This window comes from Marmota marmota, unplaced genomic scaffold (assembly GCF_001458135.2).
Source record: "Marmota marmota marmota unplaced genomic scaffold, marMar, whole genome shotgun sequence".
In the NCBI taxonomy this organism is placed as follows: domain Eukaryota; kingdom Metazoa; phylum Chordata; class Mammalia; order Rodentia; family Sciuridae; genus Marmota; species Marmota marmota.
This window is the reverse complement of record NW_026000185.1, coordinates 20996703-21013556: the sequence shown is the minus strand read 5'-3', so window position 1 is coordinate 21013556 and position 16854 is coordinate 20996703. Positions and strand designations below refer to the sequence as shown.

The 16854-nt window shown below is 47.1% G+C and overlaps 2 protein-coding genes across 4 annotated transcripts in view; one reads left to right on the top strand and one right to left on the bottom strand.

Annotated features, from left to right (window-relative positions):
* Znf768 (zinc finger protein 768) lies at window positions 1–2619 on the top strand. Its single transcript, XM_048789799.1, has 2 exons — window positions 1–419; window positions 706–2619. The coding sequence occupies exons 1-2, from the start codon at window positions 332–334 to the stop codon at window positions 2085–2087; spliced, it is 1470 nt and encodes a 489-aa protein (XP_048645756.1). The 5' UTR covers window positions 1–331; the 3' UTR covers window positions 2088–2619.
* Window positions 2620–5307: 2688 nt separating this feature from the next.
* The window catches only part of Itgal (integrin subunit alpha L), a 45477-nt gene continuing 33930 nt past the window's right edge, over window positions 5308–16854 (bottom strand). For 2 of the 3 annotated variants that reach the window (XM_015491299.2, XM_015491300.2), the window contains exons 26-31: window positions 13782–13895; window positions 13491–13547; window positions 12828–12926; window positions 12335–12430; window positions 11616–11726; window positions 5308–9039 (exon numbers count right to left, since the gene is read on the bottom strand). In XM_015491299.2, coding sequence (XP_015346785.1) covers window positions 8869–9039; window positions 11616–11726; window positions 12335–12430; window positions 12828–12926; window positions 13491–13547; window positions 13782–13895 — 648 coding nt within the window. In that variant the 3' untranslated portion in view covers window positions 5308–8868. Of the gene's footprint in view, window positions 9040–11615; window positions 11727–12280; window positions 12431–12827; window positions 12927–13490; window positions 13548–13781; window positions 13896–16854 lie in introns of those variants that run through there. The other variant, XM_048789794.1, reaches the window with a different exon arrangement.

Below are 16854 nucleotides of genomic sequence, written 5' to 3'. Positions count from 1 at the left end.
CGCGGGGTCTCGGGCAGGGAGCGGTGGCCAGGGGCGGCAGGGCTAGTCGTGAAGCCCCTCATCTCCGAGGCCCCGACACGCGGGGGCTGGTGAGGGCCACGGGACAAGTCGAGACCTTGGGAGGGGGGCGGGGCCGCGGGTAGGGGAGGGGCTCGGCGGGCCGGAGAGGCCCAGGGTCAAGACGTCCGGCCTCGGGGGCCAGGGCTGGGCAGCTGGGTGCCCTGGGCGGCGCTGAGCGGGCGAGTGGCGAGGGCCCAGGTCCCAGGGCACTCAGGCAGGGTCTCAGGATCGTTCACCATCGCCACCGCTGCTGCACTGGGAGCTGGCGGGGATGGAGCGGGAGGCGTCGCCGTGGGGTCTCGAGCCCCGGGATGTGCAAAGTCCTGACGAAATGGGGAGCCCCGAAGGGTCCCTCAAAGGTGAGGGAGGGACCTCTCCTCCGAGGATTGTACCGGGAGCGGGAGAAGGGGCTTTGGCCCGTGGGAGGGAAAGAGGGTCGGGGGCTTGGACACCTGGGACTTGGTAGGGGGGTGCTGGGGACTGGATGTTCTGGGTCTTCTCTGAAGGGTTGGGAATTTCAGCACCTGCCAAAGGGTCAGCGACCCTGCTTGGGGCGCGGGGAGAGGTTTGTGGCAACTAATGGACCAAATGACCTTCCAGGTCCCCACACAATTTGGATTTTCTGTAATTCTCTTGACCCTGCAGGCAACTCGAGTGAGAATGAGGAAGAGGAAATTTCTCAGCACGAAGGCAGTGGGGACTATGAAGTTGAAGAGATACCTTTTGGGCTTGAACCCCAAAGCCCCGGGTTTGAGCCACAAAGCCCAGAGTTTGAATCCCAAAGCCCCAGGTTTGAGCCTGAAAGCCCGGGGTTCGAGTCCCGAAGCCCTGGGTTTGTGCCCCCAAGCCCCGAGTTTGCACCCAGAAGTCCTGAATCAGATCCTCAGAGCCCTGAGTTTGAACCCCAGAGCCCTAGGTATGAACCCCAAAGCCCTGGCTATGACCCTAAGAGCCCTGGTTATGAACCCCGGAGTCCTGGCTATGAACCCAAGAGTCCTGGCTATGAACCCAAGAGCCCTGGTTATGAATCCCAGAGCCCTGAATTTGAATCTCAGAGCTCCAGGTATGAATCCCAGAGCCTGGAATATGAACCCCCAAACCCTGGAATTGAACCCCAGAATCCTGGGTTCAAAACCCAAAGCCCCGAATTTGAGGCTGAAAGTTCTAAATTCCAGGAAGGTGCAGAGATGCTTCTGAACCCAGAGGAAAAGAATTCCTTGAGTATCCCCTTAGGAGTTCACCCCCTGGACTCCTTCACTCAGGGGTTTGGGGAACAGCCTACAGGAGCCCTGGCCCTGGGGCCACCTTTTGAAATGCCTACGGGGGCCTTGCTGGCAACACCCCAGTTTGAGATGCTCCAGAATCCCTTGGGTCTGACAGGGACCCTTCGGGGCCGGCGGGGCGGCAGGGCCAGGGGTGGGCAGGGCCCTCGGCCCAACATCTGTGGAATCTGCGGGAAGAGCTTTGGGCGGGGCTCCACCCTCATCCAGCACCAGCGCATCCATACCGGTGAGAAGCCCTATAAATGTGAGGTCTGTAGTAAGGCCTTTTCCCAGAGCTCTGACCTCATCAAACACCAGCGCACCCACACGGGCGAGCGACCCTACAAGTGTCCCCGTTGCGGCAAGGCCTTCGCTGACAGCTCTTACCTGCTTCGCCACCAGCGCACCCACTCTGGCCAGAAGCCCTACAAGTGCCCCCACTGTGGAAAGGCCTTCGGCGACAGCTCCTACCTCCTGCGGCACCAGCGCACCCACAGCCACGAGCGGCCCTACAGCTGCCCCGACTGTGGCAAGACCTTCAATCGCTCCTCCACGCTGATTCAACACCAGCGCTCACACACGGGCGAGCGGCCTTACAGGTGCGCCGTGTGCGGCAAGGGCTTCTGCCGCTCTTCCACACTGCTGCAGCATCACCGGGTCCACAGCGGGGAGCGGCCCTACAAGTGCGATGACTGTGGAAAGGCCTTCTCTCAGAGCTCCGACCTCATTCGCCACCAGCGGACCCACGCGGCTGGCCGGCGTTAACCCGGGACCCATCAGGGGTGGGGAGGCGGTGGGCAGAGGAGAAGGGGACCGGGAGCTAGAGAAACCTTTAGAGAGGTTAGTGGAAGGGTTGAAGGAGAATGGAAGAATTGAGCATCCTACAAGAGGGCCAGGGTGCAGGAAGTTACATGCCCTGGAGACTTATGGGAAATGGGCTATGAAGAGGGATTGGAGGGAGGCCAAACAGGCAGCAGGAGGCACTGGGAGAGATCCAGAAAGAGGTCAGCAGAGAACTGGCCTCAGCAGCATGCTCCTTAGTGGGTGCCTGGCTTGGCAGAGTGCTAGATGGGGAGGGGGGGAGGGAGAGGGAGGGCTAATTAGAGTGGGGTAGTTTAGATTGGTAGCTGCTGAGACCCTCGTTGAGTTTGGAAGGGGTTAAAAAGGGTAGGTAGGGTGGGGATTGGGGCCTTGGGGTAGGGCCTGGGCCTCTTGAGTGCAAACCCCAGCCTGCCTTGTCTTCCTCAGGCTTTGGAGCCCCTGAATTTGAGTTCAATAAAAACCTTATGTGATAAAAGAGACTTGTCCTTAAAATGAGTGTGTGGACAGTGCCCTGGGCATCATGAGCCACTAGTCATTACTATGAACAGCCAGTGAAGCCCTAGGGCCTTGTCTGGGAAGTGCTTTTATGTTCAGTGTTTCCTTGGAATCTTATCTAAAATTCAGGAGGCATGATTTCCACCTAATTTCTTGTTCCATGCTTTGTATGCTGCACAAGTAGAGTGGCCCAGTGTGGGAGGTGTGAGGAAGCCTTCAACTTTATGGAGATTGCTCTTCCTAAACACAGGGTTTCCCCTTGGGCCAGAAAACACCCTGATTGTCATCTCTCCCTGGTTCCTAGCACCCAGTTGCTCTGTCCCTTAAGCTGCAATCTCCAGCCACTATCTTGTGCAGATCCTTTGTCCAGGCTCTGAGACCAGAATGGGCAGCTGCTATCACAGCTTCACCCAAAGCACAGTGTATATTTGATCAGGTGTGAAGACTGGACCATTTTTCTTACTCTCATGACTCTCCCACCACACTGGGCTGAATTTGCCACAATTCTGCTTCCTTTTTAATGCCCCCGTGCCAGTTGGTGTGGGACCCCCCGTCCCTGCCCCATTTTTGTGTTATTTTCCATCCAGTCCTAGCCTTCTTAACTCTTGGCCCCTCAGGAATGGATGGAAAGTGCCATCTGAAGTGTGGCCTCTTGTGACCTTTGCTAGAGAGGACAGATGCCACAACTCGGGGAATCACTTGCTGCTGGACACATTTTGAGATAAAGACTACTAAGGGCCTGATAGTTCTCTCTGAAGGTTTACTTATTTTATTCACAGATAAGAAAAGAACTCATAGAGCTAAGTGACTTAAAGTTACTCTGTGGCCAAGAGGCAGATGTGGCATTCAGATTATATCTATGTGGCTCTGACTCTCTCCAGCAGCTTGGTTACACAGGCATATTTAAATCTCTTGGGTCTCTGGATCCAACCCCATACCCATCCTCAGGGCCTTATAACTTGCAAAGAGCAAATAACTTCTTGGAGCACATTTCAGACCAGCCTCTCATTATCTGCAAGCTCTAGAGTTATGCAGTTCAGTTTGTTTGGTTTTCAAACTAAAATATTTTTGGAAGTAGGAGCTGGGGATTTTAGCTCCCAGGCAGAGCTTTTACTTAGCATTCATGCACAACACCCTGGGTTCAAGCCTCAACGTGTGTGTGTGTGTGTGTGTGCGCACACACACACACACACACACAAAGTAAAACATCATTGTCAAATGAAATCTTAATAATAATTTCAAGATCTTTATGAATTTGTGTGTGTGTGTGTGGGGGGAACTGGGGATCAAACTTAAGAGTCTCATGCATGGTAGAGAAGCACTGTATCACTGAGCTACCTCCTCAGCCCAACCTTTATGAACCTGATGAATATATTTTTTTAAATGGGGTTAAATGTTGCCCAGGCAGCCCTCAAACTCCTGGATTCCAGTGATTCTCCTGCCTCAGGTGCATGCCACAGGGCCCAGCTGATGCAGACTTTTTGTATTGACATTCTACCACACATAATTTCAAATATTAAAATACTCCAACTACCACATGTAAAATAACAACATAGCTATAAATGTTTAATAGTACTGCACCTGACTACCTGACATATTTGTGCATTTACTTAACCCTTCATTTCAATTCTATAATTTTATTTTTGTATTTTGAAGTTGATTTTTGTATTCAGCTCCCAAACATGTCTATAGACCCTTGAAAACTGGAAGACCCAGGGCACAAGACCTGTGACATTTAATTACAAGTGGCTTGTTTGAACAGACCCTCAATATTCATCAGTATCCATGGGTAATTGGCTCCAGGACCCCCTGAAGATACCAAAATCTGAGGATGCTCAGGTTCTTTATATAATTTTCCCATACACTTTTTTTTGATACTGGGGATTGAACCCAGGGGTGCTTAACCACTGAGCGACATACTCAGTCCTTTTTTGTATTTTATTTTGAGGCAGGGTCTTGCTGAGTTGCTTAAGGGCCTTGCTAAGTTGCTGAGACTGGCTTTGAACTCATGATCCTCCTGCCTCAGCATCCTGAGCCACTGGGATTAAAGGCATGTGCCACCTTGCCCAGCCACTTTAAATCATTTCTAGATTACTTATAATCCCTATACATGTAATTAATCATTAAACTGCATTGTTTTAAGGAATAATGACAAGAAAAAAATCTGACATATTCAGTACAAATGCAATTTTTTCTGAATATATATTTTGTAGTGCTGGAGATTAGACCCAGGGCATCATGCATGTGAGACACATGCTGTACCAGTGAGCTACATCCCCAGTGTCCTAAATATTTTCAATCCACAATTAGTTGAATTGGCAGATGTGATAAAGTTTGTGGATAAAAGGTCCATTGTATATAAAAGCAGATCAAATAAGGGTGAGGATTTGGGTGATCACACTCCACCCTTCTCTTCTATGACAGCTCCTGAGAAACTTCCAGAGTAGGGGAAAAAAAAAAAAAACCAGAAAGGGCAGGTTTCTTTCCCAAGATCACACAGCAAGCTAATGGGAGAACTCGAACTCCAGATTAGGTCTCTCTATTTGGCTTTCTGCTACAGCCTGCACAAGGAAAACCATTGCCATCCACTACCATTAGTAAGCATATATGGGCTAGGAATAGTGCTAAGCAGTTTGCAAGTGTCATCTCATTTAATGCTCACAGGAGCTCTGAAGTATACATATAGTTTTTATTGCCATTTTACAGATGAAAAAAACAAGTCCCAAGGACACATCTAGGAGGCAGCAGAGCCTGAATTCAAACCAGATCTGACTGAAGTTTGACTATTTTCCTTAACAATATTAAGATGTTCTTTGTTCACTCTCTCTTGAAAATACAGCATTTTCTAGTTATGATTTGCAATGACATATATCATTATTCTGATGGTTCATGTGGAATATGGGCTTGGATGTTCTTATGTTTTAACTTTTTTTTCCATTTTTAACTTCTAATTTAATAAATAACAATAGATATAACCCATATAAAAATGGTTCTTTGGAGAATCCTCAATAGTTTTAAAAGCATAAAAGAATCCTCATATTAAGTACCGCAGAATTAGACACTTATGGAACAGCCCCTTGTGCCAGCCCTGGGGAGGAGCAGGTGTTGCTAAGACACAAATGAGGCTTTATCCTCCTTGCAGGACCTAACAGTTTGGAGAGAAGCCTGCTCAGAGGCAGCGTGATGGGCCCCAGTGAGGAGGAAGCTCAGTGCTGATGGAATCGAGTGAATGAAGAAAGCTCAAGTGCTTTGAAGTAAGGAAAATCGTATCGGACAGAAAAGAGGTAGAATCCAGGTGTGGTGGTGTGTGCCCATAGTCCCAGCTATTTGGAAGGCTAAAGTGAGAGGATCACTTGAGTCCAGAAGTTCAAGGCCATCCTGGGAAATATAGGGAGACCCCCATCTAAAAAAAAAAAAAAAAGAAGAAGAAAGGAAAAGGAGAGGTGGAATGAGCATTTTGTGTAAAGTCATAAAGGCAGAGAAAGGCAAGTAGGGAGGACCAGTTAGAAGAGATTCCTAGATGCAAATGATGGCAGTTCTCATCCTGAAATGAGACTTGCTTTTTTGGTTCCAGACTCGATGAAAACAATCTTTTTTTTTGTGTGTGTGTGTGTGTGTGGGGGTGTGTGTGCAAGTATGTCTCAAAATCTCACCTCCTCAGAGATACTTCCCTGACCACCCATGGCCTTCTGCATCACTCCCTAACCTGTTATCCTGCTTTCTTTTCTTTCTAGCCCTAATCACTACCTGAAGTCACCATACTATTTTCCCACTGGAACAAACTTCTTGAGAGCAGAGATTTGCCATTTTCATCACTACATCTTCAGATCCCAGGACAGAGCTGGACACAAAGCCCTCAAGACCCACTGAATGAAAAGAACCTGACTTACCTTTCATGAGCCCTACAGATCATTTCATGTGCTGTTCTTAGTTCTGTGATATTCTGGGCAGTTAAACATTTTCTCCACTCTGGGAAAATGGGTCTCAGTTCTTCCTTTCTGCTATCTTGTTTATGGGCCAGCCCCAGGTTCTTTGGGGGCTTGACCAGGAGAATGGGTGGTGAGGTTGGAGAGGCTAGGAGGCTTTGAATGACCATCTTGGGTCTTGCATGCCAGGCTTGGGAATGTTTATGTCATCTTCTCTAGGCAGAAGGGGGCAGTCACTGCCTGGGGAACCAAAATATTGCACCATGTTCTCTCTTCCCAGTGCTAGACCAGGAGCTGATCCTAGTCACTCAATATTTCCTTGGGGTCCTATTGAGCACAGGAAGACAGCAATGACTGGCCCCCTCTTTCTCCTCTAAAGGAGGTACTTGAGGGCCATACCTCTTCCATCCTTGCTCTAAATAAAAGATGAGGAAGGTGTGGGGGATCACTGAACCCAGGTCTCAAGCATGCACAAACATACCACTGAGTCCTTTTCTAATGTTTATTTTGAAACAGGGTCTCACTTTGTTGCTCAGTCTGGCCTTGAACTTGTGACCCTCCTGTCTTAGCCTCCCAAGTAGTTGGGATTACAGGCATGCACCATTATTACTGGATTATACTCCCATCTTAATAAATTATCAAATGCCCCTAACCTTGTCTACCTTTTCTCTGATTCAGTCTTTCCCCCCGCCCCGCCTTTGTCCTTTGTGGTGCTGGGGATTGAATCCAGGGCCTCATGCATTTTAGACAAGTGTTCTACCACTGAGCTACACCACCAGTCTCTCTCCTTTTTTAAAAAAATATTTATTTTTTAGGTGTAGATGGACACAACACAATTCCTTTATTTTTATGTGGTGCTGAGGATCGAACCCAGGTCCTGCTCGTGCTAGGGGAGCACTCTACCGCTGAACCACAATCCCAGCCCCTCTCCTTCTCTTTTTAATAAAACCTACAAGGTCAGGCACAGATCAGTATCTAAGGGTCACCATGGTAAAAGAAAAAAAGAGGGAGGATAAGAAGGAGGGAGGGGGAGAGAGAGAGAGAGAGAGAAGGAGAGAGTCACAGAGAAGGAAGAGGCAGAGCTGACCATTTTGGTTCCTCTTAGGGAGAACTGCAACCTCTTAGGTTGAAAGGGGAATGTTTATCTAATTGAACTAGTCCGGAATGTTGCACCAGCACAAAAACATGACAAAACTGGACCGAATCTCACATTTACTGGGCAAATATGTACAGGCACTGTGCTTGGTGGCAAGACACCAGTGGAACCCATTCCATTTTGAGCTTGGCTTTCCTCTGAGCAGGCACTGTGGAACCAGGAGAGGGGCAGAACCTGTGAAGGCTGAGCCTTGACAGGGTTCCCAAGGGCCTGTCCAAACATTTTCTGTATCTTTCCATAGGTTCCATCATGAATTTAATGAAATTGTGACAAACACCTGCTGTGTGCCCTACCCTGAGATAGCATCAGTGATTCTAAGGTGAACGGGGACAGTTACGCACTCCTTGCATTCATGGAGTTCACTATTTGAGAGATTGAAATTAAATAAATCATTAAGCAGTGAACACATACAACCTGGGGGACAAGGAACAGGTTCAGACCGGTGTAAGTGTGGACAATGTAGAGCTGGATTGAGCCAGGATGGGGGCTGCCTTGAGGAAATGACAAGTAGGCAGAGATCTGAAGGGTAGGAATGTTCCAGGCACAGGGGGCTGTCTGGGCAGATGCAGGAAGAGAGGAAGGAGTTTGGCAGCCAAGAAAGGCTGGAATAACAGAAGCCTAGAAAGCCCTAGAAAGGGAGGTAGGACATCTCCAGAACTGTAGGGACCCAATTCTGCAAGATTTTGAAAGTCTTCTTAAGGAAGGTGGTCTTTGTCATTTGCTATAGCAATGCAGTTACATGGATCACATTTGCTCTCTGGCAACAGAATGGGGGGGGGGACTAACACTAGAAGGAGAGAGTATAGGGGCAAGTTCTGGGAATCCGAGGCCTCTGGACATTCAAGGGCAAAGGAGAAGGCCAGAGTATCACTAGGTTCTGAGACTGCGGTTCAAATTTAAATTTCAATTTAAATTAGATATTCTCTTCCAGGGGAGAAAACTAAGACAGGCTGGTGGGAGCCAGGACCATCTGAGGACCACAAGGCCTCACCTCTGTAGATTCTCACCGTGAATCTGCAGAAGAGACAGGCGGGAATGAGATCCATGCTCAAAACCAGGAAACTGAGGCCTGCAATGCAGGCAGAGGCTGACTAGCCCCAGGCATCTTAAGTCCAGTTCTGGGTCCTCTGTGCATCAAGCCTGGACCTCAGTCCTTGTCACCTCCATCCTGGGCCTCCTCTCCCTGGAGGGGCTCTAAACAATCCAGATCCATGGACTTTTCCTGAGATGCTTCTCCAGAGTCTTCTCCAGCGATTCCATTTGGAACATTTCCATCAGCTTCCATCTTCTCCTTCAGGTTCCGTTTGAAGAATCCAACCTGAAGGAAGACAGATATTTAGTGAGCAAAAGTCCAGGCAGCATTTTGGACCAGTCAGTTCCAACAACATGTGAAGACACTCTGTCATCTGAAAGCTTGGTTCTTTGGTGGGGGAAAATATATGTACATATAAATCTTGAAAAAACTTTTTTGTGTGTTGGGGAATGTAACCGAGGGGCTCACACATGCTAAGCAAGTGCTTTACCATTGATCTACATGCCCAGCCCTTCATACTGTTTGTTTGTTTGTTTTGTTTTGTTTTGTTTTGTTTTGATACTGGGGATTGAACCCAGGGTGCTTTACCACTGAGTCACATCCCCAGCCCAATTTTTTTTGTTTTAGTTGTTGATGGATCTTTATTTTATTCATTTATTTTATATGTGGTGCTGAGAATCGAACCCAGTACCTCATGCATTTGAGGCAAGTGTTCTACCACTGAGCCATAACCCTAGCCACCCCTAGCCCAATTTTTATTTTTTTATTTTGAGACAGGGTCTTGTTAATAGCCCAGGCTGGTCTTGAACTTGTGATCCTCCTTCCTCATCCTCTTAGGTTGCTGGGACTATGGTGTGTGCCACCCTGCCTGGCTGGAAATACTTTTAAAAGCTTTAAGTTTAGTAGTTCACTCTTTTTTTTCTGCAGTGCTGGGGATTAAACCTAGGGCCTCATGAGTTCTAGGCAAGCACTTTACCATTGAGCTACAGTACAGCTACATCTCCAGCACTAGTAGTTCATTTTTTGGCTCATCAAAATGTCATGTTTCAATCTTTTAAATGAGTGTCTTTTTTTCCTCCCAGTGCTGGGGATTGACCCATGGCCCCCCATACACTAGGCAAGTGCTATTCCCCAGCCCATTGACCAGTTATTTGACAGTACTTAGTAACAAACATGAAGAGCCAACACTTATATAGTGCTTATTATATGTACATACTTGTTGAAAGCTCAAAACATACATATATTTTCCCCAGTGCTTTCACTTCTAGGAATTAAGTCTAAAAAATATTTGAATGAATGTGCAAGGATATTGGTAAAAAGAGTCTTTGACACATTGGTTAAACCAGACGGGAATGAGAAGCAATCCAAATGTTCATTGCTCATCAATAGGGAACTTGTTTAATCTTGGTGACTTGGGAGGCTTAGACAAGAGGATCATAAGTTCAAGGCCAGCCTGGGCAACTTAGCAAGACCACATCTCAAAATATTGAAAAACAAAACAAAATAAACAGACAAACAAAAAACAAAGAGGGCTGGGAGACTCAGTGGTAGAGCTTCTCTGGGTTCAATCCCCAGTATGAGAAAACTAAAAAACAAAATAGGAACTTGTTAAATAAAAAATGGGACATCCAGATATTAGAAAACTAGCCAAGTTCAAAAGCAAGAGGTAAAGCTGACGAACATCAAGATGTAGTATCAAGTAGATACCAGGCACAGTGGCGCACGCCTGTAATCCCAGTGGCTTGGGAGGCTGAGGCAGGAGGATTGCAAGTTCAAGGCCAGCTTCATCCCTTAGCAAGGCCCTAAGCAACTTAGTGAGATCCTGCCTCAAAATAAAAAGTAAAAAGAGCTGGGGGCTGGGGGAATGTGACTCAGTGGTAAAGCACCCCTGGGCTAAATCCCCAGTACTCCCGCCCCCGCCAAAAAAAAAAAGAGAGAGAGAGAGAGAGAGAGAGAGAGAGTGAGTGAGTTAAGTGGAAAACACAAGCTCCCAAGAAGTCTTTATAGTATTACTCCATTTGTGTTCTTCACCTATACACACATAAAATTTCTCTTGTCTCTTTGTTAAAATATTTTTTAGTTGTAGATGGACACAATACCTTTACTTATTTATTTATTTTTACGTGGTGCTGGGGATCCAACCCAATGTCTCACACATGTGAGGCAAGCGCTCCACCACTGAGCCGCAACCCCAGCCCTCTCTTTTCTCTCACACTCACATGCACACATATATTAACAATGAAATCAGAATTTGAAGGAATAAAAACAAAATGGGAGTTTATGACAACCCTCCGGGAATGCAATTAGAGAGAAATTAGAGAGAAACTTTGATTTTCTGTGCTCTCTTTTCTGTAATATTTGAGGTTCTTTACCTGGATCATATGCCCTTCACTCTTCATCTCTATCTTCTAGTCATTTTTCAAATCCCAACAAATGCCACCTCTCTTAGGAGGACTTCCCAGGCCCTCCCAGCCTGAGTGAGGTCCCTGTATGACAGGTTCCAGAGTACACAGGTCCCCAGTGTGGCACTCATTATGCCTTCCCTTTGGGAAGACAGGGACCATATTTTGGCATATGCCTCTGTACTATGGGACTTGGCACCAGGAGGCCCTGCTACATGGGCATCCTTGTCCCTCCTTTCTAGGGTACCTAGTCCTGGCTCTGCCAGTGCTGGACTGAGCAATAGTGGGAAAAAACCTCACATGCTCTTTGGACCTCAGTAGCCTTATCTGCAGAAAGAGGAGATAAGTTGACACCTTTTCTAGCTCTAATGCTCCCTGAACACAGTGGTCTCCTCCCTGGCTCCTGCCAAAGGGCACCCCCCAGTCTTGGCAATGCCCATTCCTCTCAGAAGTTCTTACCTTGTATAACGCTGTGAAAATTAGTAGCAGTAGTAGCAGCCCTCCAATGCCACTCAGCACATACAGATAGAGCATCTCCTTTTCGTAAACCACGTCGACCTTCATAAGGACCTGGGGGAGGAGGGGCAGCTGAGTGCAAGCCTTCCCATCCCTAAAAGTTCCCATACCACCCAGTCCCCAGTCTCACCATGTCCATCTGGGTTTATTGGAGCACTGGACTCTGGCCCCAGACCCCCTCTCTCAAATGTGTCACCCACTATAGTCACCACAGTGGCTAGGTCAACCTACAACCTACAACCTACATATAAGTCTTCCCAAAGACTTATATGGCTTCCCATTAGCACACAGTGCCAGAATCTCAGCTCAGCATTCAAATCTGAATCTGGCTTCTGCTTCTGCTTTAAGATTCATCTGTGGGGCTGTCTACACTTCTTGGTCCCCCGCCTTCTCTGATCACTCCCTGAACCTTTGTACTGCTCTGAGCACCCTCTCTATGTTCATTGCTGGGTTGGGGACCCTTTGCTAAACTGCCATCTGATTGATCTTTAGCTGACACCTGAGTCTACCTTATCTCAGAGGGGTGACCTTGGGGTCTGCTTGCACCCAAGTGGGGCGGGAAATTCCCCAGGGCAGATGGCTTTGACTGGGGTTGTGGGTGTGTGTACCTGGCCTGAAAGCCCTCTGCTGCCTGTTCCTGGGACTTATAAGTGGGTAGATACCTGGGCCATGGAGGCATTGCTGCCATACAGGTGGAAGTGCTTGCTGCTATTGAAGGAGATGGAGAGCGAGCTGCAGAGGCTGAACGTGGTAGAGGCCTGTTGGAAGGGTGGGGAGGCATCAGGACCAGGAGAACAAGGACGGAGAACTCACTGACTTCTGCCCCCACTTTAACACAAAGGGGAGAAGAGGGGAGTGGGACCAGTGGGGTGACCCTCCTCTACCCAGTTCTCTACCATGGGCACCTCCTCATTGCTGGAAGGGAGGTTTTTCCCATAAAGAACATCCCCTTCCGTAGACTCACAAAAACAGCCCTGCAAATATCAAGCAAATCATAGTTCTCTTTCATCTGCAACTGTCTAAACTTGGGGAATTTTTCATCCAGACAGAAAGAAAAACAGAAGTAGACTATTTGGGGGAGTTCCCATGCACTACCACCCACCGAGGCTCCTAGGCCCTGACTACTCCCCATCACCAGTTTTGAGTAGATGGTACCTCAATCTCGCCCACCAGCTCCACAGTCCCGGTAACATGGACGAGGCTCTCCTGACTGAAGACAAATGGGCAGTGGAACTGGACTCCTGGGAGACAAGGCTGACGGGGTCAGGAATACAGGGGTATCAGAGAGGGCTATTGTCCCTTTGCATACTACCCAACCGCAGACTGATTTCTTTTTTTTTTTTTTTTTTGTACCAGGGATTGAACCCAGGGGGCTTTACCACTGAGCTACACCCCTACCCCACCCCCATTTTTGTGGTACCAGGGATGAACTCAGGGGTTCTCTACCACTGGGCTATATCCCCAGCCTTTCTTATTTTTAAAGTTTAAAAACATTTAAATTTGTTTTCTTTCCCTTGCTATTTCTTTTTTTGGGGGGGTGGGGGAGCAGTACAGGGGATTGAACCCAGGGGTGTTTAACGACTGAGCCACATCCCCAGCCCTATTTTATATATATTTCATATTTGTAAAATTTATAAATTTATATTTATTTATTTACATTTTCTATTCATATTTTATTTAGAGACAGGATCTCACTGAGTTGCTGAGAGCCGGTTCTGAACTTGCGACCCTCCTGCCTCAGCTTCCTGAATAACGGGGTTACAGGAGTGCACCACTGTGCCTGGCCCCAGCCCAGTTTCTTAGCTCACATGCTCATACCTCAGCTGCACTGGGCAACTTTCTCAGTTCCTCACGATGGCAGGAGACAGGAGGATCCTAGGAATGAAGATGTGGGGTCTCCAGTTGGTCTGGGGCCTCTTTCCACCCGAGTAAAGACATTAGCATTCTAGTTTTCTTCCCCCACTGGCCCTTAGTTATTTTAGACATCACTGAGTCTATGGGACTTGGATCCCTCCATTCTCACCGCTTCCCATATCCAGCTCCAAGCTTTGAACCCGGGACAAGTTCACCCACAGGCCTGGGCAGCCCCCTTCTCCTGGCAGCACTCACCATCTGCACGTGCCACTGGTGTGTGATGGGCCCCTCGCTGTGAGGCTGTGGCACTCCAACCAAGGCCTCTAGGGTTGGCATGTTGTGATCATGAACAGAAGGCTGGATTCTCACCTGGCATAGAGGACAGGGACTTCAGAGACTGAATACCAACCACGCCAACTGCCACTCCACCCAAGTGCCCTGCAGTCCTCACTGGATGAGTCCACTATTTGTGGGCACTGGGCACTGATGACCCACACCTGGCCCGCCCTCACAGCTTTTCAGTGTGGCTTCTCTGCTCTTCACATGGCAAACCCTCACACACCTGCTAGGCCCTGCCCCATCATCATCTCTGAAGGTTTTACTGCTGCCCCAAAGAGAGGGCAGTTTCCTCCTCCTGTGTCCCACAGCACTGGTCATCCCTGGCAGGATGGCAAAGTGTCTGTTTCTGTGTCTCAAACTCCACTAGACCTTGAACTTCCTGACTACGGAGGCAATGTCTTATTTCATCTCCTATTCCTTATTGCTTGACATGGTGTCTAGTACGTAACAGGCTGAAAAAAAGGTAGTTTTGTGCTTTTGTTTAGGTGCTGGGAATTGAACTCAAGGTCCTGCACATGCTAAAGTATATGTTCTTACCACTGAGCTAGCCAACCCCAGCCAGAAAAGTAGGGTGTTGTTTTTTTTTTTTTTTGGGGGGGGGATCCTGGGAATTGAACCCAGGGGCTTTACCACTGAGCTATTGATAAACCTAGCCTAATTCATTCTTAAAATTAGGAGCCATCTTGTCAAAAGTTATAAAAGAATCATTTCTGTTTTCTGTAAAATATTAGGATTTCTATTTGGCCTGGCCATATTTTGATATTTTAAACTGGCTTGGAATGCCTGCCCGCGCCTTGAACTCACCCAGGCCTGGCTTTCCCTGAACAGATAACAACCCCCTCTGAAACCTTAGTGACGCCTCATAAATTCTGGCTTTCCCTGGCCAGATAACCACCCTCTCTGAAACGCTAATGGCCCCTCATAAATTCTGATGTTGGGATTTAAATTTACTCATTAACTTGCTACCTGCCTTTGTATTATGCTTGTCAAAATCCTGTTATCTGTAAGTTCTCAAGACAACCCCCTTTTGCAACTTTTTGTGCTATAAAACTGTGCCTAGATAGCTGGAGTGCTGTCTTCTATCCCATTGATTTCGGGAGAGGGACTGTCCCAGCTAGTCAGAATTACAAGCTTGCTTTAATTTGATTTAAAATTGGAGTCGGTGGTCTTATCTTTGCATCGTGGTTTAACACTACATCCCCAAATCTTTTTTTTTTTTTTTTTTGAAACATGGTTTCATTAAATTGCTTAGGGCCTCACTAAATTGCTGAGGCTGGTTTCAAACTTTCAATCCTCCTGCCTCAACCTCCTAAATCTCTAAGATTATAGGCAGGAGCTGCCTGGTTTAGATTTAGGGTGTCCCAAATAAACTCAGGTATGAGACAATGCAAGAGAGTTTGAGGTGAAATAATTGGGTTATGAGCGCTTTAACCTAAACAGTGCATTAATCCACTGGTAGGGATTACTGTGGTAACAATAGGCAGGCAGGGTGTGGCTGGAGGATGTGGTTCACTGAGGGTGTGCCTTCAGGGTATATATTTTGTCCTCGGTGAGCAGAGCACTCTCTGCTTCCTGATTGTCAGGTCCTGGATTGCTTTCCTTTTTTCTGCCTTGATCTTCTGCCTGATCTTGGGCGCCAGGACAGTGGAGTTGGCGTTCTACTGACTGAGACCTCTGAAATCGTGAACCCTAAATCAACTTTTCCTTCTCCACTTTGATCTTGTCTGGTCTTTTGATCACAGCACCAAAAAATGCTGACTAAAATATCTGGCTTTTATTTAATTATTTTATTTTATTTTATTTTACTTTTTAGGTCCTGGGGATTGAATATCTAAGTCCACTTTACCATTGAGCTATATCCCTAGGCCTTTAAAAAAAATTTTTAAACTTAAATTTAAATTTGACACCAAGTGTTAAGTTGCTGCTGGTCTTGCTAAATTGCCCAAGCTGGCCTTGAACTTGTGATTCTCCTGCCTCAGTGTCCTGAGTTGCTGGGATTATAGGGATTATAGGTGTGTGCCACCAGGACCAGCTCTTGAATGCTTTTGTGTGACGTAGGCAAGCTACTGACCTGTCTCAAGCTACTCGTGCTGGTGCTAGAGACCCAGAATGCATAAAAAAGTGACACAGAAGTGGCACCAATATGTCTCAGGGAGGTCAAGCAAGGAAATATATATCCAGTATGAAGGGTTCTATTGTTATTCATTCAACAAACATTGGTGGGCACTTAAAATATCAGTTAAAGTAACTTGAAAAGGCCTAAAGTCAGAGGCAGCAATTGAACTTAACTATGAGAGTCTGCCAGGGTTTTCATAGGTAAAGATGGGAGGGTATCCAGAAGGAGAAGATACAGAGAGTCAGAACTATACCAGGTGAGTGTGATTGGTTGGAGAGTGGAAAGGAGACATGGGGAGAATTCTGCCATCATATTGGGATCCAACTATGGGACCCAGAAGGCCTGAGCATGAGGAGTCACGGTACTATCAACTAGGTGATGGAGAATCATGGTGGTAGCTGAGGAAAGAGTAGATTGTAAGATGCATAGAATGGAAGAAGTTCAGAAAGGCAGGTCAGGCCCCATGTAGGGCCTGTCTCAAATTTTTAATATTTTTAATATTTATTTTTTAGTTTTTTCGGCAGACACAACATCTTTGTTTGTATGTGGTGCTGAGGATTGAACCCGGGCCGCACGCATGCCAGGCGAGCACGCTACCGCTTGAGCCACATCCCCAGCCCCTCAAATTTTTAAAATTTTTAATAACTCTTAATGCTGGGCTATTTAGGCCTTACTAGCCACATTGAAATTGTATGCAACTTTATTTTATTTTATTTTATTGTGGTGCTGGGAATAGAACTCAGGGCTCAGCATATTATGCTAGGCAAGTGCTCTACCACAGAGCTCTATCTCCCTGTCTGAAATCTTAGAGCCTGTTTCAACAATCCAGATGCAAGAAGATGAGAAACTGAGTCTGAACAGTATCAGGGGGCA